This window comes from Onychostruthus taczanowskii, unplaced genomic scaffold, assembly GCF_017590055.1.
Source record: "Onychostruthus taczanowskii isolate IOZ18803 unplaced genomic scaffold, ASM1759005v1 scaffold18, whole genome shotgun sequence".
NCBI classification, from domain to species: domain Eukaryota; kingdom Metazoa; phylum Chordata; class Aves; order Passeriformes; family Passeridae; genus Onychostruthus; species Onychostruthus taczanowskii.
Window position 1 is genome coordinate 13,890,752 of NW_024499017.1, and position 24,656 is coordinate 13,915,407.

Genomic DNA, 24,656 nt, shown 5'->3' on the forward strand with positions numbered 1-24,656 from the left:
GACTTGAATTCAGTTGAGGATGAGGGGAAGGATGTTGAGGAGGACCCCAAAGCTCAGAAAGCTCTGAGGCGTGCCTGTAAAAACCTATGACTTGAAAATCATGTACTTTTTACTCTTACTGATAAACAGAGCATACAAGGCTGCTTCTCAGCCTCCCTTCCAGACTGATCCTCTTGGATCAGCTGATGGAGAGTCAGTCACTCAGCTTTTGATGCTCCAGAGGCTGGGCTGGATGAGTAATGATTCCTTTAGGCCTGGAGATATCTCCTTATCCTCCTTCACCCAGGTAATTAAAACCTTGTCAGCGCATGCTGTGGCAGGGTGCCTGTGCTGCTCCTGCCCTGGGGGAGGGATGTGGGGGGAAGGAGTTTGTCTGTTAGACACTTGTTGTGTAAATGAGTTCATTCTTTTTGCTGGGGAGTAAGGGACAGGAAGGAGCCTCAGACAGACATTGTTCTGAGGTGGCAGTCTGGTGGTGGGGTGGAGTGTCAGCCCCACAGCCCTGTGCGGGCACGGGCTGTGAGTGGGTTGTTGCCATGCCGAGCAGTATCTTTCTGCAGCTCAAACTCTCTTTTCCCCCGTCTTTTCATGTGTCCTCTGCCACAAACCTTTGAAGAAGGCCTTCATAATTAAGTTTTTCCCAACTGGGGTTTTGCTTTTGAAAGAAAAATCACTTTGCATTTGGGGGTTTGAATTTGAAAGAAAAATAAGGAACAATTTTCCCATTTAATTTCTGTTCCATTTCTTTTTAAGTCACTTGGTATTTACCATATTGAATTTTCTCTTAAACCTCTGTTCCTGTTGCCCTGTATATTGCCCCTTTTAAAATTTTTTTGAAGTAAAGCCAAGCATGCACATTCTGGTACAGTACTAATTCTGCTCTCAGCGTGGGCAGGACATGGTTAAATTGGACCAGTTAGTCCTCAGTTTTCCTGAGGAAACTGTTAGAGAGTAAACGCATTTTCATCGGCCTGCAGCAGTGAAGTTGCAAGTCTTGGAAAAGCTACGCATTGTTCCAGACTGTTTTATGACTGAGAGATGTTTGTTTTTTCCCATTTGGTGAAGGTGACCTGTCTGACTTCTGCCACTGTCAGGAGTCTTGGCCGTGGTCACCGTGCATACACCATGACACTGTGCTGTCCCTGGAGCACACAGGCATGGCCAGCAGTTGAGTGTGATTTAGGCAAGAGTGTTGCTCATCTTTGCTATTTGGAACTTGGATGAGGAGGAAGAACGAAGCTGCCTTTGGGAATGAAGAATGGATTTCAAGCCTCCTTTTCAGATGGGCTGTGCTGTGGAAGTGGACAAGTTTCTCATGTCGTTCTCTTCTTGCGCCTTCCATTGCCAACTCCAGCGTGCACATCAGCTGAGTTGTTGAGTCAGTTGTTGAATCCTTTCCTACCTCCATACCGACCTGGTCACAGAAGATGGATTTATCAGATATGGCTCAGCCCTGTTCTCTTTCTAAGGGGTTTGGCATGGAAAAGTCTGACGAAATCTTGCTGTAGAGGCTTTCCCCATTCCCTCTGCCCAGGAGCCTGCTGGAGCCCTCACCTGTTGGAGAGCAGCCCTGTGTTTGTGGGGTTGGGAGCCAGCACTGTTGCCCCTGGGGCTCTTGGAGCACATCCCAGCCTCTGTCTGTTCCAGCCTCCTCTCGCTCTGTTGTGCACCTTCCCTCGCCCAGAGCTAAAACAAGGAGCCAAGAATTAATTGTTTTGTGTCGTTTTCCCCCTGTGTTGTGTTGTGGTCTGATCAGTATCTGGGCCCATTGGGCACTGGAGGCATTTGCTTCCCCTTCTAGGGAGCCAGCTGTTGGAGAGCTGAGCAGAGCTCACAGTCCTTGCAGATTGCAGGTGCTGAACAGAAGCAATGCTGTTGGCAAGGGTGGGTGCCCAGGGTGCAGGTGGGAGGGCAGGGCTGCAGGCTGGCTCTGGGAGCCCTCTGGGCGTTCCAGGACTCAGGGCCGGTGGGTGTCTGGGACTCGGGGCCGGTGGGTGTCCAGGACTCAGGGCCGGTGGGTGTCCGGGACTCGGGGCCGGTGGGTGTCCAGGACTCGGGGCCGGTGGGTGTCCAGGACTCGGGGCTGGTGGGTGTCCAGGACTCGGGGCCGGTGGGTGTCCAGGACTCAGGGCTGGTGGGTGTCCAGGACTCGGGGCTGGTGGCCATGGCTTCGGCTGCTCCGGCCTGGCTACCCTGCCCTGGCTACGGCTGCCCTGGCTCCAGGGTAAGCCACGGGATCCTCTGGTGCTGGTGGTCCTGTCCATTACCACAGGCTGTGCACTGCAAACCATGTCCCACCTGAGTAGCTTAAGTAAACTTCCCACAGCAGGAGGTGTAATCAGAGGGTAAATAATTAAGTAACGTTTATTTGACATTTATATGAAATTCACTGCCATGGAATTTAACTCAATGCTGGCAGTAAAGGGTTAGGAGGAAGGAAAATGTGGTGGGGCATAAGGGAACCTGGGTGACTTAAAGGATTCCAAATTGGAATGGAATTTATAGCATTGGTTTTACTGTAAGCCATGTCATTCATCCAACTTTAGGATTTCTAGAATTGTTCTGGAATGCTCTCTTGAACACAAGGCTCATATTCCAAGTCGAGACTTGGGAGGTGGAAAATGCAGCGATGCTGCGTGGCTGCAGTGGGACTCTGTGGGATGCAAGGATTCGGGGACACTGAGGGGGAAGCTTCTTGGTCACCTTTCCGTGTTGTGCCCTGCTGGGGCTGGGGGCTCCCCAAGGGCAGCAGAGTCTCCTGGTGTCGGGAGCAGTGGCAGCACTGAGGAAACAGCGAGGGGTACAAGAGATGAGGTTTTCATCAGTGTTACTGAAGAGTTTTGGAGCTTTATGGCTTGTTCCTAATTAAAGGCTGGAGTCTGTGGGTGCTGTACTCGCCGGGCTGCCGAGATGGCAGTGGTGGCCCTGGGATGGCCCTTTCATCCTGACACTTCACCTCTCTGTCCTTCTGCTTTCTTTGGAATGGCTGAGGCTGTCTCTGGGGGCTTTGATGCGGATGTGTTTCATTGTTGGTTTCAGAGAAGCACTTGATCAGGAGTCCGTGTTTCTAGTAATTATGCTTCATAGGGACCTATTTCCTTATGCATTTAATAGGGCTCTGTCTTTCAGCTTGAACTCTTGAGCAAGGGCCTTGCACGAGTGAGATGGGCATTAAAGTCTTTGATTTTCTGCAGGGCAATTATTGTGGCTGGGTGAGGAAGAGGAGGCCGTTCAGGGAGCACTGAGGGTAGAGGTGTTAAGACCCTGACACTGGTAATCAGTTCAGTGTTTCAGATTCCTGAGTTCAGTGGCCGTTCACGCCGTAGGGATCCCCAGGTGACCTGCAGGCTTTGAGCTGTGCCTGAAGAGACCTCTTCAAGGGAGCTCCTTTAACCAGATGGTTTGTCTTTGAGCTCTGCTGAAAAACTGGGTTCTGAAGATGAGAAAAAAATTCCCTTAGTGCACCTTCTAATTGTTCATTTAGGAGCAGAGCTCTCCTCCAGCTGGGAGGGCTCAGGGCTGCTGTAAAGTGCTAATTAAAAGTAATAGTGATAATGAAAACAGATGTTTTCAAGAAAAGTAAGTGCTACTGGGGCCCCAATCTGCTGTCCCTGCCTTCTCTGCAGGAGGAGTGAGTTGTGTCTTCAGAGCTGCAGGTCGAGGGGGGCTGTGGAAGGGGACAGGTGCCAGGTGGCTCCTGCTGCAGTAACAGCCAGGATGGCTCTGGATGAAGCACGGAGCTGCACCCAGCCCCACTCAGAGCACCTGGATGAAGCACGGAGCTGCACCCAGCCCTGCGCCCTGCCCCGCTCAGAGCACCCGCTGCCGACGGGGAGGAGGGGGCAGGACTTGCATGCAGGAGTAGAGCAGAATTGTTTAAGACACTGAATTGTTTTCTAGAGTGTTGTTCTAGAACAGGAGCAGGAAAACCCTGATGGAAGATGGCTCATTAGAAGGGTGACAGGGAGGGAGATCTTCTCCCTTGCCTAGATTTTAGTAAGAAGGGATTGTTTTAATCTTGTTTATAACTGATATATGAGTATTTGAAAGAGATGATATATTTGAACTGATATGATGAGCATTTGAAAGAGCAGTCCCAGCTCTCCAAGACCTCTGGGATAAGTTTCATAGGGCTCTGCAGCCCATCACCCATATTTGGGCTGAGAGTGGACAGATTTTAGAAGCTCATGTCCAGATCTCCAGCCTGTGAGGCAGCAGCTGTGTGGCATGATGTGCTTGCTGCTTGGAGTGCTGGGTTCAGTTGTGCTGTCAATTCCATCACCATCCTTCTCATTGCTCTGCGAGTGAGCTGGAGAGGTGTGGCACCTTCCTCACCATGTCCTGCTGTACAGATGTGCATGGGAAAGAAGGGGTTCGTTCAGCATGGAAGGATGAAACTGTTGTGGAGGCATAACATTCTGCCTTTCACCCTGAAAAACTTGGCTTGAGAGTCTTTGGCTGACTGTGCTTGTGGGAGAAGTGGCATCTTGTAGAGGGGTGGGAGGCACCAAGGGATGAGGGGGAGACAACAGGGTGGGTTATTCTGGTCCTGATGAGGGAGGGCATTAGGAGAAGGAGGAAGGGCCAGAGCATTAGCCAGCAGCACTTCCTGTGGTCTTATCCTGGTTGAGGCCAGTCCACAGTAAGGCTGCTGATGTAAAGTTTATTTTGCAGATCTCACCAGTGATTAGTTAGAGAAGGCCATTCCGTTGCCAAGGAGCAGCCAGCCAAGGCAGTGGAGGTGGCACCGAGTGCTGCCTGCGGCCCATAGCAAATGGTCCTCAGGGTTAACACTGAGATGGAGCTGTCAGAGCCTTGTCTGTACTGGGAGGTAATGGGACCCATACTCCTTAATTACTGCCCATGGAGCTGCTGACAGAACCCTGGAGCTTCAGCCCTTGTTAAACTCATTTTCAGCTGTCACTTGGCTGTGGTGGCAGTGGAGCCCCAAGTGTGTTACAGCGCTGTTCCTGCGGATGGAGGAGCAATAGATGCTTTTGCCAGAGCATATCCCACCGGGCAGTTTGGCATCCCTTCTGGAGGCTGGGGCATTCGTGTTACTGAGTTTAATCCAAGAGAAACTATTTTGATATTTGAAACGACTTCAGAATCAAAGCGCTGCCTTGCTGTGTGCTGGAGATCAGCTGCTGGCCCTGCAGACACGCGGTGGCAGGTGACAGGCTGCCCTGTGTCACCTGTTCTGAGGTAACATGCACACACACCTGCTGGATCTTCCACTCTGAGTCCATCCACAGTTCAGTCTTCTCAGAAAGAAGAATTGCACAAGAATTTGGGTCCTGAAGGAATAAATTCTGTTAATCTTGTTAAAAGGATGTAGGAAACTGTACAAAGTTCAGAGTAGAGGTAAAAGTAATTGAAATAATGAAGGAAAGGTTTTAGAGTGGGAAATGGAGATTAATTTTCAGCTGATCAGGAGGAGGATCCAGAGCTGACGTTACAGATTTTGGTGTTTGAGCTCTGTTTTCCCTGGAATGGATCCTGCAGGTGTACAGCAGCTGTAGGAGTAAGCCCTGATATGGGTAAGATAAACAGTTCAGGGACTGTGTCTGGTAATGTGACCTTCTCCATCCCAGAGGTGGCTGAGCTGTGGAGGTGGCTTGGGGTCAGTGTGTGGGTGCAGCAGCGTGTGAAGGGTCTCACTGGGGCGAGGGGGGCTGCAGACAGGTGATGCTCTGGCAATTCTTATTTTGGTAAAAAGCTCCAGACAGCCCTAGGAACACCTTGCAGGCACCCCACAATTATCATAATAAACAGTTTTATCATCTGCTTGGCAGTCAATAATGTGGCTTATGCTGCTTCAGTATCTCGCTGGTATTGATCACCTTAACAGCTGTGCCACGGTCAGCTCCCGTTAACCCTGCGCTGTCGGCGGCTCCGGCCGTCCTGCCGGGGCCTTGGCTCACCTGTCACCAGGTGTGTGCAGCAAGGGACGGCAGCATGGGGCAGGCTTTGAATCAGGGGCCTGACGATGGGATTTTGATCCAGGAGTGAGGCATTGAGTGCATGTCCTGTGTATGGAGGGGGGGTTAAAATAAAAGGCTTGACATGGTTCCCAGTTTGGGCTCAGAGGAGTTTGGGCTTGTAAGAGAGTTGTGTGGTGTGTGGTGCTCTGTCACGGGGGGGTTCCCTGAGATCCCAGACTAATGCATGCCCCGAGACCGTGGCCCTTGGAGGAGGAGGGCTGTTCTCTGCAGTGACCCCGTAATGCTTTACTGGGGCCTCGGGCTCCAAATGGGATCGTGCACTGGGCATCCCCTTGGCTTCACCCGGCTCTGCTGGGGCTGGCTGAGGCACTGGCATGCCGGCACCACTCACACCTGCCTGGCCTGCGAGAACAAAGCCTGTGGAACGGGCACGTGCTGGGGAACGACCTCAGCCCTGCGGCAGCTGCGGGGCTGAGCTGGGGCAGCCGGGTGCTGCTGGCTCTACCAAAGGCACTGTCTGGGCTAAGTGAGCCCTTGGGGGTGCTCTGACAGCATTGCCTCCGCTTCTGGCAGCGCAGGCGGCAATTAGGAATATCAGGTTAGTGGCTGACTCCATTTTGGGAGGAAGAAAGATGATTTGCTGTCCGCATCCCAACGGGGCTTTGAGGAAGGATGGGACTTTCTGGGATTTGGTTGTACCTAGGTAGTTGGGTCTTGTGGCCCAGTATTTCTCCTAATGGAATTTCCCATCATTTACTGCCCTGCTGATTCCTGATCAATGAAAATAAAATTGCATTGCCTCCTGAGAGGCTCCATGTATGGCTGCAGCCTCCAGCTGTGTCAGTTCCGGTAAGATAATCTCATCAGGCGTGCAAGAGGGTAATAGGAAATAAAAATAAAACCCACAATTAGCAAGAGGCCAGGCAGCCGAGTAACACTTTCAGTCCTGGAGGTCTGGAGACATGTACTTAGCAACTTCCTCCCTCATCTCCTGCGTCCCTCGCAGTGCGCTGCCATATGGTGCTCACTGGGCTTGGGCGTGCCTGCAGATGCATTGGGCACATCCTTTGGCGTCCCCATTTACCTGGATCTGTGTCAGCTCTCCGAGCTGAGGTGGTTAAATGTTTCACAGGTGGTGGTTCTGAGGTGCACCAGGGATGTAGCAGCTGATGGAGGGACTGCGTGCTGTGCGCATGGAGAGTGTGAACTTGAGACTTTGAGCTGTCAAGTGGTCCATCGGTGTTGACTCCTGATGGTTGCTGCAATCAGGAGGATTTATTTTGGCCAGATAAGGAACATGCTTAGGCTGTATATGAAGTCTGGAGCAGGGTGTAGTTTTGGAAGCAACAAACGTAGATGCTGTTAACAGGAGTACAGGACCACTTGGATCTGCTAAAAGTTCGCCTTAAGGTTGCTCTAAATGTGTCGGTTTCCCAGCTATACCAACAAATTTCTTTACCTGTTTTAGGGTTTTTTTAGATTATCTTCCAGTGATACGGCTGTAACTGGTGTTTATACTGAACCATGAATGGCTGGTGTGAGCAGACATCCCGGTGACCTTTGTGATGGGACTGTGCAACCCCAGTGTGTAGTTCAGAGCTGACGTATCAGCCATGGTGTTTGTCTGAGCAGCCAGTGGAATGGTTACAGAATGACCTAATACCTCTAAGCCTGCTCTCCCAATCCAAAGCATCGGCTTTCCCAAAGGGTGGGAAAGAGCAACGGAGCCCAGAATGTCGCAGTGAGCCTGCTTCCTAACAAGGACTGGATCCGAGCCCTGGCAGAGGAGATCTGCATGACTTATGAGTCTGACTCTTACCCTTGGCTTGGCCCTTGACACTAGTCTGGAGCGCACATGTTGTTTGGGTAAACCCGTAGGAGGAAGGAGCCTTGGCAGGGTTTCCTGGTGAGTCCCTGCGTGTGTGGAGCGTGGCTGTGGAGCACAGCCTGGCAGCGGAGCAGCAGCTCTTCGGAGGGCTGGGCCACTGGGGCTTGGCTGGGGCTGATCCCAGAGCCACGTGGCAGGGCTGCAGACCCGGGGCATTTCAGGGCTTCACAGGCGTCACCAGGGGCTCAGTGCGGGTCGGGGCTGCCCAGTGCAAGCTCTAGTGTGTGTTCCCTCCCTGCGTGCAGGGACACGCGGCCCAGACAGAGCTGTGGTAGCTGGAACTGGTGCGAGCCACTGGACAGGCACTGGGGAGACAGGACAAGCTGCAGCATGGCAAAATAGGGGGCACTTTCTGAGGCACTGGGGCTTGGGGGAACCTGAGGGACTGTGGGGTCTGTGTGACAGAGCAAAGCAATTTGTCCTCAGCAGCTCTTTGATTAGTTTTGGAGTTGGATCAACAACAGTGCACTGAAAATGCAAACCAGATGCAAATGTAGTTATTTATGCAGCAGCATAGGCTGAGAACACCATTTAACAAGAAAGATTGGGGTTTGGAGCAAAGGGGTGAGTTGCACAACGGCAGAATCATGAGATGTGTGATGTTTTGAAACAAAACCTGGAACTTCTTTGGTGTCCTACTCAAGAGGAGAGGAACCTGCAGAACCTGAGAACAAGCTCCTTGCCCTGGGAGCGTGTGAATGCCTTGTCATGTATGAGCTAAGCAAGTGCTTCACTTTGCTATGTAGAGAGAAACGTGACTGAAGCCAGTTTACCTCTGCTGCAAAATATTCTTGGTGCTAAGAATCTCCTGAAGGAATAAGCGCTCTTGTCCCCAGCTGCTCTCAGAAAGCCTTCTGGCCCTCCTTGGGATCACTCCACTCTCAATGGCAGTGGGCTGAAGATTAGATAAGTATTTTTGCGTGTAGTGCAGTAGCTGGCTCAAAGGGATCAGCAAACTTGGAATAATAGTTCATAACAAAATGCCTTCTGAAAAGCTGCCTGACTCGTGTTACTCCCATTGGCTCGGTTTTAGCTGGCGTGAAGGGCAGAGGGAAAATGTGGATAATGTGGAAGGTTCACCTTTTCAAGGAGCCCCTTTCTCTCAGTTTCATGCCAAGTGCTTGAGCCCTGCAGCTTTCAGCCCTGTTTTGTTCAGCGTTTCCTTTGCTTCCTGCTGGTTGAAAAGCTGTTTATGCTAATGGTGCCGGGAGGATCTGAGGGGCCGGCTGTGCCGTGGATGGGATGGAGCCCGTGTCGCCTGGTGCTGGGGCCGTGCGCGCGGCGCTCTCGGCTGGGCCGCTGGCCCCTCCACACGGCTGGCTTCCTGCTGGGGAAGGACTGCCCTGTCCTTCGGGGTGCCCCATGGATCTTCTCTTTCATAGCCCGCTGTGTGCCACATCATCCCCTTCTGGGACCTCGGGCCCTTCAGGATCCATGGGCTAGAATCCCTCCTAGGGGAAGGCTCGTAGACTTCCACAGAGGCAAGGGAAGTTCACTGAGTTTTCACTGAGAGGGTGGTCAGGCACTAGCACAAGCTGTGTAGGGCAGTGGTGTAGTCACCATCCCAGGGAGGGATGTAAAAGGTGTGTAGGTGTGGTATTTGGGGACATGGGTTAGTGGCAGCCTTGGTGGTGCTGGGTTAATGGTTAGACTTGATGATCTTAAGAGTCTTTTCCAACCCAAATGATTCTTCAATTCTGTGAATTCCTGGCTTTGTCGGGATAACCAACCAGTTTGTGAGGACTTGCAGCCCCGACTCTTTGGAACCTGTGGGCCAGTGTTGTTTGGATGTTTCTTCTGCCAGCAGGCAGGACTGGCTTGTTAATTCTGCTCCCACTGCAGAGGCATTGGATGTGGCCATGTGTCCAGGTGGAAACACTCTGGCACAGAGCAGCAGAGCACTGGAGGAAGTCAGAACTGAGCTTGGGCTTTTGGTTGGTAAAGCCTCACTGCAAAAGAGGAAGAGAGATGTAAGGTGTTCAGGATTTGGCAAGACTGGTGTCTTGTTTATCAGATCATGTTTGCCAGTGAAACAACTCCACTGTGATCAGGGTGTGTGCTAAAACACAGCTTGGTCTCACCTGGGGAGGTGCAAAATATGATTTGCTATGTGAAAAGGAAAAATTACTTTGTAATTGCTTCATTAAAATATTGAACTTGGCAAATAAATATCAGTATTTTCAGGTTGGGTTTTTTTGGTTAGGAATTGCATAAGAGAAATCCCAAGGCACTATGTTGTAAAATGCTGGTGGGAAAACTCTAACTAGAAATCATTCTTCACACTGTGCATCCATGTTCCCTGTAAATGCCCAGGTTTTGGCACATAAGTACCATTTTTTCCTAATATCTCAAGCCTTGTTGCAGAGTTTTCAGCACTTCCCTTAGGCTGACAGGTATCTTGCTGCTTTCTGGCACCTTAATGAATGTGAGAGAGCTGGCATCCCTGTCTTCTGTTTAACTTGAAAGGTAGAAACATTTTATGGAACTGGGAATTGAAATTCTTGGTATTGCCACTTGAATCTCCAGCCAGCATTGCTGAGGAAATTTGAAAAGATCTTTCTATTCTAGGAAGCAACTCTTCACATATTTGTGTGATAGCAGCTGTTGCAGAAATCGCATAAAGTGACAACATGCTCCTGCCACCTTGTTTTACCCTCTTCTGTGACCGTCCTGCTTGCCAAGCGAGGCAGCGTGTGCTCACCTAATTGCAGGCACTATCATAATTCATATGCATAAAGGAACAAAATTAAAGTTGCTTTGGCAACATACATTCTGTTCTTCCTTAATTTTTGAATGCTTGATCCTAGGCAATTATTTTTATCATGTCTTTCCATTTGCAATTTCCTAAGTGTTACCTGAGTGCTGTGCAGCACGCCAGGTGCGAGGAGGCAGCACAGAAAGCTTTGCTGCTCCAGCTTCGTTGTGTTGGCACTTCAGAGGGTCACGGTGACTGCCTCACACCCCCTGCCTGGGCTGCTGCTCTTGGGAGCTTTCAGCGTTCCTGTTCCCAGGGACCTCCCAGGTCCCTGGCCAAGCAGGGTGTTTCTGTGACCATGAAGCTGAGTCGGCTTCCCGCTCACCTTTGGTGTGTCCATCCCTAGTTTTCAGGAACAAGTGCCATCAAGTGCCATTGCTGAGACAGGAGCTTCTTGGCCGACCTGGACACCCCCCTCGCCAGGTGTTGTCCTTCTGAGGATGCTGCAGAGGACCAGGCTGAGCGTGTGAGGAGGGGTGTGGGCAGAGCGTCTGAGCACACCCTTAGTCCTGTGCTGTCCTTGTCCTCCCTCGCCTCTGTCCTTTTTGGCTTTCCTGAGCCACTGGCACCTGGAGCTGACTGAGGGCCTGAGCGCTTCCCTGTGCCGTGCACTGGGCAGGGGAGGGCAGCCTGCAGGGCTGTGGGTGCAATGCATCTGCCTGTGTCTTCTCCCTGTCCTCAGTGCCCTCTTTTCCATGGTGCCATGTGGGTCATTAGCTGAGGGAACAGTTTCTCACTGTCGCTCTCTCCTTTTGTTTTCCTCCTTCCTCATTGCTTCTAGTCTTGGTTTACTGCCAAACAGCCTCTTGTGAAAGGGCCGCCTAATTAACCCTGTGCTAATTAACAATTTAAAATTACACAGCACGGCTGTTCATATTTAATTCTCGGGAAGCCTGGGCAACAGCAGGAGCCCCCTCCTCCCTCCTGCTCCATCCCTGCTGCCCGCACTGCTTGCCAGTGTCCCCAGGGGAGGAAGCAGCCTGGTGCCGCAGGCTGGGGGTGCCCAGGAGCCCCGGCTTGCCAGGGGTTGCAGGGTGTTGCTTTAGGACCAGCCACTCCTTGGTGGAAGTGTTGCTGGAAAGGGAATGTCTGTCCCTTTGAGGATGGGGCTGGGGTCTGGGAGGAGGTGGCAGGGAGACACAGGGATTGAATCCTCGCGTGTTCTGCACGGCATGGCTGCCAGCCGCCAGGCCTGGTTGGTAGGAAGGTGGCAGAAGTGTGGGGCACACAGTGCTGTGCTGTCACCTGCATCTGCCGTACAGGCTCCGTTCTGGGCCGCCGTGGTGCCGCGTTGGCTCCAGGGGACTGAGAGGTGCGCTGGGGCTGTGAGGAAGGGGCAGGGGCTGGGTCGGGCCGTGGGCCAGAGGCAGCGTGGGCATGGCAGTGGTGGGATGTGAGGCTGCAGTGGTGCCGCGTTGGCTCCAGGGGACTGAGAGGTGCGCTGGGGCTGTGAGGAGGGGGCAGGGGCAGTGGTGGGATGTGAGGCTGCAGAGGGAGCAGGAGAGCCCCTCATTGCCGCTGGGGCAGTGTGAGAGCAGAGTCTCTGGCACTCAGGCTGTTCTCTCTGTAACTGGAGTTCATTGATTTTACGGGAAACCATGTTTACAGACAGAGTGCTGATCGACCTGACGAGTTGACTTCTGCCTCCTTAAGTAAGAACTACCTTTTCTTATTGACTGGCTGATAAACAGAGCAGAGAGGGCGACAGGGGGAGCGGATGGGAGGTGTGGAGCACACCACTGTCTGTCCATCTGAGCTCTCACACTCTGTCTGTCCCCACACAGGTGGCCTAGGGGCAGCTCGGGGTGGTGGAAGACACGGGGCCCAATAGTGGACTAATAACTGCATTGTGCTCCTGCTTAGAACCTGGTTTGCTATAGCAAGGAAATGGCTGTTTTCAGTTTGAACAGATGATTTCTGCAGCTACTGTGTGAATAGAAACAAATATTTTCATGCCTTGTGCTCCCTTTAGAAACACCTCTGATGGTGACTGAACCATCAGAAGAGCTTGGGCTTGTTCAGGGGCTCAGCCTGTGTCCGGGGCTTGGGCTGGCCGTTTTGGCTCTGGGTTTTTCCACATGCCCTGTAAGGGCTCCTGTGTGTTGAGGAAAGGAAGAGAAGGGAAGATTCCTTTGGCATAGCACATCTTGGGCTGTTTAACTTGGAGTGAGTGGGGGAGAGCTGTTAAAGCAAGCCAAGGCAGAAAAGCCCACCAATTAATTGGAGCGTGCGGGTCTGCCTGGCCGGGCCGGGCCGGGAGAGAGATTGGCTTTCCTGTCAATAAACAAGTCCCCAGTGCAGCATCAAAGCTGCAGTCCTTTATCAATCGCAGCCTCCTCTTCCCGCATGTTCCTGTAACTTACCAAGCATTTATGACATTGATTTTCCAATCAGGCTGTTAACCCTCCCGCCCCTCCAGCCCTGCTAACCCTTCTGGCCTGGCTGTCAGTCAGGCATCTCCTGCCAGTCAGGAGCTCGTGATGGCAGAGCTGCTGTGGCCCTGGCTGTGTCTCACCTGGGGCTGCGTCTCACCTGAGGCTGTGTCTCACCTGGCTGTGTCCCGGGAGCTGGCTGTGCTGCCACAATGATCCAGGTCTAAAAGAATTGGTAGGGTGTGGTCATTCCATGTTGTGCCTTGAAGTCCGCATAGATATTCCTAAAACTTCACTTGGCAGAAGTACAAGGCTTATGGGGTTTCTTTTTCCTCATTTCCCCTGAATAAATCTGTTTTGGTTTAATTTGGATTGCAGTTGCCAGTGCAGAAGTAGCAGTGAGAAGGAAGAGAGTAGGCGTGTTGTGGGAAGGTGAATGTGCAGCCTCAACACAGAAGGATCTGGGGTCAGTGATCCAGGGAAGGGAGCTGGTGCAGTAGGAGCATATTTTAGGCTAGGGGAACAAAACTGGGTGACTCAACCCAGAGCCTTTTGGCAGCAGGATACTGCTTTTCCTTCTTGTTCTGCTCAGTGCCCCACATTACTGTTGGTGCCGAGCAAATCCCTGTTTATTCCCAGTGCAACTCTAGGGGCAGAATCCAGGGATGGATGGTATAGAATCCCGGGAAGGTGAGACTGGAGGTGCTGTGGAGTAATTTTGTGTGTGATCACACTGGGTAGTGTCTCTGTTGCACCTGTGTGTCCTTCTGCAGGCAGCCTTGCATAGAATCCCGGGAAGGTGAGACTGGAGGTGCTGTGGAGTAATTTTGTGTGTGATCACACTGGGTGGTGTCTGTTGCACCTGTCTGTCCTTCTGCAGGCAGCCTTGCACGTGGGCATTGAGATTATGACTTTGCCTTCAGTGGAAGTTTTAAGTGCTTTTCCTTCGAGCTTCACTGGAAGTCAAATGTAAAGAGAAAGTACCGACACATTAGAGAAATCAGCAGAAGTGTGGATAGGTTTGTGTAGTAAAGGAAAATAAACTGGGAGATAGTGAAACCAGAAAAAAATGCTGATTGTCACTCTGTTTCCTTTTGCTTGAACTAATTCAGGTAGTTCACACAGGGCTGCTGTGGCACATCACTGGCTTTGCTGGTGGTCAAACCTCTGGCCGGTTTTCAGTTCTCTTCGCACTCTCTGTGTGAGCTGAGGGCTCATAAGGAGGGCTCCATTAGGATTGCAGTGCTGGCGTCGTTGGCCAGATGCAGCAGAAAGGGTCGCGATGACAGGGGTCCCTCCCTGGGTGTTGGCCATGGTCAGTAGCCCAGGCCTGGCAGTTGGTGGGAATCCTCCAGTCATGTTGGCTTTGGTGGAATGGAGGTAGTGGGAAGGGTGTCCTCCTCTTGCAGGACCTGCACCCACCGTTTCTCTCCAGGAGTGAGAGGAAGCAATCCGTGCGCGGAGGCTGTGCCCTGCAGGATCTCTGGGAGCTTCCTGGAGCACAGTGGGCTGACCGCTCTCCAGTCCCCAGGATGCACCCTTGTCATCAGATCTGGAATTTCCTGTTTTGTTTTCTCCTGACATCTCTCTGTTTAAGCTCTGTCCAGACCAGAGCATTTACGTCTCCTGTGCTCACTGAGCACTGTTACTCCAGAATCGCTGTGAGTAACGTTGTGTGTGAGTTGCTCTAGTCACTCCCATTGAGGTGCATGTGTGGTAGCCATGGGTCTGAGTTTCCCAAGCCATTAGCGGAAGGGTAACACCCAGAAAAACAGCATCTGCCTTAGGGGGAGCCAGAGAATACCAGAGCTGTAAAGCCACAGAACTGTTTTGTTGTCATATCTTGTTTCTGTCACAGGCTTTCCCATGATGTTTTGTTTTCTGAAGACCCACGGCTTTGGAGGTCACAGTGCAGGTCCTACGATCTTCCTGCTGGCTCCTTTTAGGAGGGACGTTAAGGAGGGTTTTTGCCACTTTCCAGGCCCCTTCAGTTTTCCTCTTGCTGCTGCCAGCACGTTTCCATTGCTCGTTCCCAGCAGTACCCTCCCCGAGGCTGGGCTGCCTGTCCCTGGAGCCCGTCTTGGCACAGCAGCCCCCACTTGGGTGCTGAGAAGCAGGGTCAGCAGCCCTTGTGGTGGTGGGGTCCCTACGGCAGCACCCGACTCACTGCCTCTCTCCTTGTGTCCCCATCCGCAGGTCGGAGCCGTAGCGGGTGCAATGAGCGCTCCGTGCCGGCCCTGCCATGGAAGGCTGTGACTCGCCCGTCATCCCCGGGAAGGACAATGGGTGCGGCATTCCTCAGCACCAGCAATGGACTGATCTCAACAGCGCCCACCTCCCTGACCCGGCCGGCAGCATGGAGCAGCCCGCGGCGGAGAGCTGCAGCCCCCTGGACAGCCTGAGGGTCCCGTTCCCCGAGCGCGGCCCCGAGAGCAGCGCGGCGGGTGCCGGCACCGAGCCCGCGGGCAAGGAGGTGAGCTGCGGGCAGTGCGCGGCCTCCTTCGCCGGCCTGCAGAGCTACATGGAGCACCGCTGTGCCGGCGCCCGCCCGCCCCCGCCGCTGCGGGGGGAGAGCGGGAGCGACAGCAGCGAGGACGGCGAGGAGGAGAGCGACGTGGAGAACCTGGCCGGCGAGATCGTCTACCAGCCCGACGGCTCAGCCTACATCGTGGAGAGCCTCAGCCAGCTGGTGCAAAGCGGGGGTGCCGGCGGCAGCGGGACTCTCCCCTCGCTGCTCCCGAACTCTCTGCCCAAGCAGGGAGAGCCCTCTGCTGCCGCTCCCGTCTACCCACAGATCATCAACACTTTCCACATAGCCTCATCCTTCGGGAAGTGGTTTGAGGGCTCAGACCAGGCCTTCCCGAATACCTCAGCCCTGGCGGGCATCAGCCCCGTCCTGCACAGCTTCCGCGTCTTCGATGTGCGACACAAAAGCAACAAGGATTACCTGAACAGCGACGGTTCTGCCAAAAGCTCCTGCGTATCCAAAGATGTTCCCAACAATGTGGACCTGTCCAAATTCGATGGCTTTGTGCTCTATGGGAAGAGGAAGCCCATCCTGATGTGTTTCTTGTGCAAGCTCTCCTTTGGGTATGTCCGCTCGTTCGTGACCCATGCCGTGCACGACCACCGAATGACTCTGAGTGAGGAGGAGCGGAAAATTCTTAGCAATAAGAACATCTCCGCTATCATCCAAGGGATAGGCAAGGACAAGGAACCCCTTGTCAGCTTTCTGGAACCAAAAAACAAAACCTTTCAGCACCCTCTTGTTTCCGCAGCTAACCTCATAGGCCCTGGACACAGTTTTTATGGTAAATTCAGTGGCATTTGCATGGAAGGTGAGCAGGCCCTCCAGGCCGGGGCGGCCGGTGGAGCTGAGCCGCCGCCGGCAGCGGGTGTCCTGGCCCCCAGTGCACTCCTCAACCTGGGTGGGCTGACCAGCTCAGCTCTGAAGACTCCCATTACCTCAGTCCCCTTGGGCCCGCTGGCTTCCAGTCCCACCAAATCCTCAGAGGGGAAGGACCCTGGGGTGGCAGGGGGGGAGAAACAAGAGGGGGACGACCAGGACAGCCTCTCGGAAAAGGTGGAGCCAGCCGAGGAGGTGGAAGAGGAGGAGGAGGAGGATGTAGAAGAGGAGGAGGAGGAAGAGGAAGAGGAGGAAGAGGAAGAAGATGAGGATGATGAGGGTTGCAAAGGACTATTTCCAAACGAGTTGGAGGATGAACTAGAGGACCGGCCCCAGGAGGATGTTGGGGCTGTGGCAGGCAGTGGCAGCAGCAAAAAGGACCTTGCTCTCTCAAACCAAAGCATTTCTAACTCTCCCTTAATGCCTAACGTGCTCCAGACCCTGTCACGGGGCACGGCTTCTACTAGTTCTAATTCTGCTTCTTCCTTTGTCTTTGATGGTGCAAACAGGAGGAATCACTTAAGCTTTAACAATGAGGGCGGCGGAGCCAGTGTGGCCGAGGGCAGCAGGAGGCTGGACTTCATCGATGAAAGTGCCAATAAAGACAATGCCACAGCACCAGAACCAAATGAGAGTGCAGAGGGCGAGGACGGGAGCTACATCTCCCATCACCAGCATGCTGGCCCCCTCTGTGAACTTGGGGGTGGGGAGTGCCCCTCGGGGAGCGGCGTGGAGTGCCCAAAGTGCGACACGGTCCTGGGCTCCTCGCGGTCGCTGGGTGGCCACATGACTATGATGCATTCTCGCAACTCCTGTAAGACACTCAAGTGTCCCAAGTGCAATTGGCACTACAAGTACCAGCAGACGCTTGAGGCGCACATGAAGGAGAAACATCCTGAGCCGGGTGGCTCCTGCGTCTACTGCAAGAGCGGGCAGCCGCACCCGCGGCTGGCGCGGGGCGAGAGCTACACCTGTGGTTACAAGCCCTTCCGCTGCGAGGTCTGTAACTACTCCACAACTACCAAAGGCAACCTCAGTATTCATATGCAGTCCGACAAGCATCTCAACAACATGCAGAACCTGCAGAACGGAGGGGGAGAGCAAGTCTTCAGCCACACCGCGGGGGCAGCGGCGGCGGCGGCTGCTGCTGCGGCAGCCGCCGCCGCCAACATCGGTAGCACCTGCGGGGCTCCCTCCCCCACCAAACCAAAAACCAAACCTACGTGGCGGTGCGAGGTGTGCGACTATGAGACCAACGTAGCTAGAAACCTTCGGATTCACATGACCAGTGAGAAGCACATGCACAATATGATGTTGCTTCAGCAAAACATGTCCCAAATCCAGCATAACCGGCACCTGGGCCTCGGCAGCCTGCCGTCCCCCGCCGAGGCCGAGCTCTACCAGTACTACCTGGCACAGAACATGAACCTTCCCAACTTGAAGATGGACAGCACTTCCTCAGATGCGCAGTTCATGATGGGGGGGTTCCAGCTTGATCCCACCAACCCCATGGCAACGATGGCTCCATCTCTAGGTGAGGCTGAAGGGGTTTCCACCGTGTTCATGTGAGAGGCGCAGCAAAGGCAGCCCATGAGCTACCTTTGTGTGGTGGTGAGCACGGTGGCTGCACGGTGCTGATTTCTCATCTGTGTTCACCCAGAGCAGTTTTTCCTCATCTTGTGGCTTTTCTAGTCCATTTTTCCAAGAGTTTTCATAGGGAGTTAATGGAACAGCAGGCACGGGTTATGGATGCCGTGGCACTGAATGTTCTTCCTTGTTGTGGAAAGCATCCTAACTACAGTGTTTCCTGAGAACTTCCCCTGGGTTTGGTGAGGAGTGGGAGTAGTTTGGTGGATGGCTTTGAGAGAAGGTGCAGTCACCTGCTGGCACTCCCAAAGGCAGGTGTGTAAGTTCAGGGTTGGTTGGTTCCATGCTGTGTTGCCTTGAGAAGACAAGGTAAGCAGGTTTGAGAGGGGTGGAAGGGGCGGTGTTCCTTTGCTGCCTGTGATAGACGGGATTGGAGGCTTTTGAAGCTCAGAGCCCCTCACTACTGAAGCACGGGGCAGTTGTAATAAATAGGGAGTGTTTTAGCTGAAGCTCCTCAAGTAAATGAGCGGGCTTTGGATGTCCATGAGCTGCCTGGAGAGCAGTTTGTGAACTGTGCACTTGATGGTTGCAAATCTGACACTGAGGGTTGCAGGGGGAGGCCCTGCCTGTGTTAATAAGCACTTGACACCAGGTTGGCCCTTTCGACTCAGATACGCACACTATGAGCTTTGTGAGGAGTGGAGCAGATCTTTCCCATTCGTACACTTTGGTCCAAGACTGAGCAGAGCATTAATAATTCAGAAGAGTCTAGTTTTGGGTTTTTCCTGTATGGTGAGTTCAGGCGAAAGTGTCTTAAAGAGCACACAGCTGCGTGGGGTCTCACTGTGTGCTTGTGGGTGGCAAAGTGCCACACAGGTGGCACTTGGGAGCAGCTTATGCTCTGCTCTGTGTTTATCTTCTGGAATTCAGCCTTTCTGACCTCTTCTTCCCCCTTTTTTTTGTGCAGTGGGTGGCGAGATCCCTCTGGACATGCGTTTGGGTGGTGGACAGCTGGTGTCCGAGGAGCTCATGAACTTGGGTGAAAGTTTCACGCAGACGAATGACCCGTCGCTGAAGCTCTTCCAGTGCGCTGTGTGCAACAAGTTCACTACAGATAATTTGGACATGCTGGGCCTCCACATGAACGTGGAGCGAAGCCTCCCCGAGGACGAGTGGAAGGCGGTGATGGGGGACTCGTACCAGTGCAAGCTGTGCCGCTACAACACGCAGCTCAAGGCCAACTTCCAGCTCCACTGTAAGACGGACAAGCACGTGCAGAAATACCAGCTGGTGGCACATATCAAGGAGGGGGGCAAAGCCAACGAGTGGAGGCTCAAGTGCGTGGCCATCGGGAACCCAGTCCATCTGAAATGCAATGCCTGCGACTACTACACCAACAGTCTGGAGAAGCTGCGTCTTCACACCGTGAACTCCAGGCACGAGGCCAGCCTGAAGCTCTATAAGGTAAGGGCTGGCTTTGCTTCATCTTCTTTGATTTTCCAAGGAAAATCTAAGTTGAACCACAGTGCATTGTGACCCTCTGGAGATGAGCTGCTGAGAGCTCTGCATTGCCCCCGATCTCACCGCGTGCTGCTGCCCTTCAGCCTGTGTTCTGTTGGCGACTGTGGTTGTCCCGGCTTCAGAGCAGGAGATGTTCAAACCACAGTGCCTTAGAAGGGGCTTGTGCCTTATGGCACTGCAACTGTGATGCTCTGCACAGAAATTGAACAATCCCTGTTAGAAAGGTTGTGCAAGGTGACATTTGCCTGTGTTTTGTTGGCTCTTTCCCATAGAGTTCGTCACTTTGTGCCTCTGGAAGGCTTTCAGTGGGCTCGGTGTGCTGTCCTGGCAGCGGGAGGGTGGCCGTGGCTGCAGTGCTGCTGTGCTCCGTGTAGCTCAGTGCTGGGATGTGTGAGCAGAGCGCTGCTGGGCGCTGGGAGAGGAGCCCTGAGCGCGAGCACGGCCCTGCGCCTCGCGGGCATTGCGTGTTCCCATCCACAGCGCTCTTGGGGCTGGCACTCCCACCTTGTTGTCTTTCCCTCCCACCCCCCTCGTTCTGTGTTGTCTTTATAGCCATTATAACCATCTTCTCTTTCCTGCCTCATTGGTCTGGTCCCCAGCCCCTCCCCTTGCTGGCCCGAACCCTGTGGGCTGTAACCCAAGAGGAGCTCCGGATACAGTAAATAGTCCTTTCACTCGTGCAGCAGAATTGCTCCAGACGTTTCTATTGATTTTCACTGGACTTAAAGCTTCACCTTTTTCTCTAATCATCCCATAATAGCTTTAGTATGAACAATCAGGTACGAATTGCCATAAATCTCAGCAGCCGCATCCCCTCCATTCACACGTGCTCTCCCACTCATTGTCTGCTCATTCCTCACAGGTTTTTTTGTATTTTCTGTCCTCATCCTTTTCTTCCTGCTTTCCCCCAAATGTGCTGAGGTTTCCTTATATACACACAGAGTGTACCTTGCACTTTTTAATTGTTTCTTGGAAAACTTTTTTTTATGTAACGGGAATTTAGGACCTGACATTGAGCTTTGTAGTACTCACCCACAGTGTAGACGCATTTTCGTGACTCCTGCGTTTTTGCTAGGCATTAACAGTTCCAGCCAATTCAGGGAGGAAGATTATAACCAGGAGCATCATATAAGGTTTACCTTGAGCTGTGGTTGTTGAATCTACCTGGAATTGATGGGGAGCTGCTCAGAGCAGGGTTGTGTTTCTCTGAGCCCATTGTTGAGGCCAGGATGGCTGTGACAGCGATTGTTCCATCTTGAGCTGGGATCCAGCCTCACCCTTCAGAGTCTGGCTCTGGGAATGATCAGGTCTGCACATACACCTGCAGGAGACTGAGAGAGTGACACAGCCTGGAAACTGGGGGCAGCAGGGTCCCCATGAGGCATCAAGAACCCAGCTGAGGGAACTGAATCTCCTCTGTGGAGGTCAGTTTGGGGTACAAGAGAGTTGTTTGGAAGCTGTATTATGATTTTTTTTACATGTAGTGTTGTTCCTTTAAGTATACATTGCAAAGGTTTAAAGTTTTCTTTATCCAGGCCCTTCATCTACAGTGGGTTCCAGTGGGGAAAAACAATTGAGGCACTAGAATTCTCTCACTAACAGGAAAGAAAAGGGAAAAAAAAGAAGAAAGGGAAAAAAATCCCACCAGCATTGGGGGACAGGCATAGGTTCTTGTAATAAAGATTGCTAGGATGTTTTCCTTGGGCAGGCACAGAGGAACTGTCAGTTTTCAGGTTTGTGAGAGGCCTGGGCAGTCTCAGTGCTGCTCCAGCCTTGTGTTGCCTCTGACACAATAGCAGTGAAACACCAGCTGAAGGATAACACGCTTCAGAGTCATGGATTCCTTTGGAGTGCTCCATGTATTGGCCTTCAAGTATGGCTGGATAAAGCTTGGAGCAGAGGTTGGTGGATGGCTGGATTCACAGTGTCTTGCTGGAATCAGGGACTGATTTAATGGAAGATCCTCTCTGGATGAGGCATGGCTCACACAACTCCAGCCCGGCTCCCGGGCCTCGGAGCAGCTGTAATGCCATGTCTGCTGATAACTGAAGGGATGCAGCGGCAGTGGGGGAGTTCACAGAATGGTTTCTCTTCTCTCAGGCCTTGGTGTGGTCTGCAGTAAATTGAGATTGATTGGATGTTATTTTTCCTCTTGCTAATGTAATCCATTAGCCTGGCACATGCATAATCAGTTTAGAGCACAGTTAACTGGATGTAATCGAGTTCTTCCCTGCCTGCTGGAGAAAATCCTCTCCAGATGCTGCTGGGTGAGAGCACACACTGGGCTTATCACACACAATCCTCCTTATTCTGCTGCTTTTGCCATTTTTTTCCTAAATCACATGTTATTGGCTGCTCGCATTGCCCAAGTGCCACTTCTGTCAGTGTTACTTGCTGCCAGAAGATGTGATCTGGAGACACTGTCAGTCCACAGTCGGGTGAACCTTTTAGTCTTCTCCTGCAACACTGCCAGTGCCAGGGGAGAAGGTCTGGTCTTCTGCTGCCATCTTCGTCCTGCACACTGCAATAGCTTCTGTCAGGGGTAAGGGGAGGAGAATGCCAAAAAACTGGAAGGGTCTGGTAACCTTTCCCTTATTGTTGTGCACTCCCAATTCCTTGCTGTCCCCCTAAAATTCTGGGACTAAAGTAGAAATTCCGTTGTTTATCTGGCACTTGCTGGGGGAACATGGTGCCTGTGCCTTTCCTGTGACTGCTGGCCACCTTGGGTGACCGAGGGGTTATATCCTGAGGAGCTCCCTGGACAGCAAAAGTGCCATTGTCAGTGCACAATGCTACAGTGACAATGCAGTGCATTGTCAGTGCATTACATTTTTGGGATGGATGTTCTGGCTTGAGGCAGGTAATGGGTTTGAGGACACTGCCTCCCATAGCTGGGACGTGGTGTGGCCTGGGTGACAGGGGGTTGTGAGCAGAGGCAAGTGCAGCTCCCTGGAGCAGCAGGCAGGGCTTGTCTCCTCGTGGAGCAGAGCAGCAGCGTTCCTCACATCTGGAAGAGGTTGGGCACGAGCTCCCAGCGTCTACTGCACAGGTGGAGTTTCCAGAAGGAATTAATCTGCTTGAGAAAGAGCCAGGTTTGGACACTTCCTACAACTTCCTGACAATCTCTAGTTCAGAATGTGCAGCTCAGAAGAAGTTTAAACAAAGAACTACTGAAGGAACACGCTGCTGGCCAGACTGCCAGCAAGTGCCTTCAATGAGTTCATTCAGTGTCTTCCTTTTCAGTGTTTCCAAGTGCTGAGTTCACTTTTTTAGGGAATAGGGAGTCTGGAGGAGAGGGTTTGGGTTACGTGGTGCCATGCATAGAGGCTCTTTGTTAGCTAGAGATGCAGAGTGTGCAGGAAAATGACTCTTTAATATCTGTGCTTATGGTAGTGGTGATGAAACTGTGGATCTGTGCTGACTCGGGCAGAAGCAAAGCTGACCTGTGGGAAGGGAAGGAGGATGTGCAGCTGCACACCCAGCAGAAGGCCTCAGTTCCACTGTGGAGCAGCATTGTCCCATCATGGGCTTGTGTCTCCTTTGCTGACCACAGGATTCTCAAAGAAACTTGTTGGAAAATCCCCAAAAAGTTTTAATCCCAGAGGATGCATGGAATGTTCTATGAGATGTAGTTACAGAATGATGATGATGATGATAATGCATTCAAATTCAATGTCCTTCCATAACAGAACAAGGCAAAGAGTACCTTCTGTAATAGTAGCTAACTTTGAAGTTAAAATTGTGTGAAAATGGGTGAGCTGCTGCTGGATACAGTAAAGGGTGTGATGTGTGTGGGTCACAGAGGAGTTACCAAAAAGCACCTTAGGTGCTTGTGTTAAACAAGTTAACAACCCCTGAGAAACCAGAGCAGGGGGAGCCTGGCCAAAGTCCACAGAAAGCCCATGTGATCAAATAGGAAAGTATTACATCTGGAGGTCAGGAAAGAGAAGAAGACCCATGTTACAGGGAGGGAGAGGAGGAGAGAATTCTTCTCTGGTGTTTAAAATCAGAACTGAAAGGTACTTCTGTATGGAGGATAAATCCTGAAGAGTGGTCTCACCTGGAGGAGCCATGAAGGAAGAAGTCCCTGGCTTAGCAGGACTGAGAGCTCTGGGGGAGCCCCACAGGAGGGGGCAGAGGCTCCTGCCAGTAGTGTGGGCCAGAAACTGCAAAGCATTAAGTCAGCAAAGTGATAGAAACTGTAATAGGAAAGGTTTAGGGGGCATGTGGATTAGGAAGGGGAAAAGCAGACTTTGGGAAGAGGGGTTCCTGCAGCACTGCCAGTTGTTTGAAGGAGCCAGCCAGGCTGCAGGCAGCGCTGGGCTGCCCTGCAGGGACAGGGCATTCCCAGGGTCTTTGGTGAGATCCTTCACGGGCAAACTGGGGAAGAGGGCTGGGCAGGGGTAGGGAGGTGAAGGATGAGAAACAGAAGGTAAAATAAAAACTAACTTTCTGCAATGGAAAAAAAGGATTGGAAAGATAGAGGGGGCTTCTGTGTTTGTAAGTAACCAAAAAATGGAGCTAAACCCAAGTTTAAATATCAGCCTAAGGTAAAAATAGTGGACCACTTAGATGTAAAGTGTGACAGTTGCAGAAGAACTTTACAACATCCAGTGATTTCACAGGAAATGATTGATGGAATTTGGTGTCACAGTGCTAGAGGAATGGGGGGCAGACAGCCCTGCTGGAGGGGGGTGGGGGAGGAGGGGCAGCTAGGCTTCCTGATTCCCCACATGTAAAAAAAAAGAATAAAACAAAAAAAAAGGGGGTTAAAGTTATTCTTCCTGCAGGAAGGATATGGAATTGTTGCCAATCTGTTCGAAGACATTGCCTCGATGATCAGTGGAAAGCAGAAGAGCAAGGTTATTCTTCCTGCAGGAAGGATATGGAATTGTTGCCAATCTGTTTGAACACATTGCCTCAATGAAAGTGGAAAGCAGAAGGGCAAGGGGATAATATGTGAGCTGTGTAAATTGTCACTTGGTCTGATGGTTCAATACTGTGTTCAATTTAGGTTGTTTCAGGAAGGCTTAAAAAACCCCTAGAAGATACCAGAGAAAGTTGCAGGAATGGCAGATGGCTGGAATGACTTGGGTAAAGACCAATGACTTGGGAGATGGCTTGACACAGGAATCCAGTGTGGAGGAGAACTTGTGAATTTCATAAATTTCAGTGCTCTGGA

The 24,656-nt window shown here is 52.2% G+C and overlaps 1 protein-coding gene across 4 annotated transcripts in view; it reads left to right on the forward strand.

Annotated features, from left to right (window-relative positions):
- ZFHX3 (zinc finger homeobox 3) overlaps window positions 1-24,656 on the forward strand; it is a 382,144-nt gene that overhangs the window by 286,937 nt on the left and 70,551 nt on the right. For all 4 annotated transcript variants that reach the window (XM_041400380.1, XM_041400385.1, XM_041400384.1 and 1 more), the window contains 2 exons: window positions 15,157-17,900; window positions 18,921-19,417. In XM_041400380.1, the coding sequence (XP_041256314.1) occupies window positions 15,203-17,900; window positions 18,921-19,417 (3,195 nt within the window). In that variant the 5' untranslated portion in view covers window positions 15,157-15,202. The remainder of the gene's footprint in view (window positions 1-15,156; window positions 17,901-18,920; window positions 19,418-24,656) is intronic.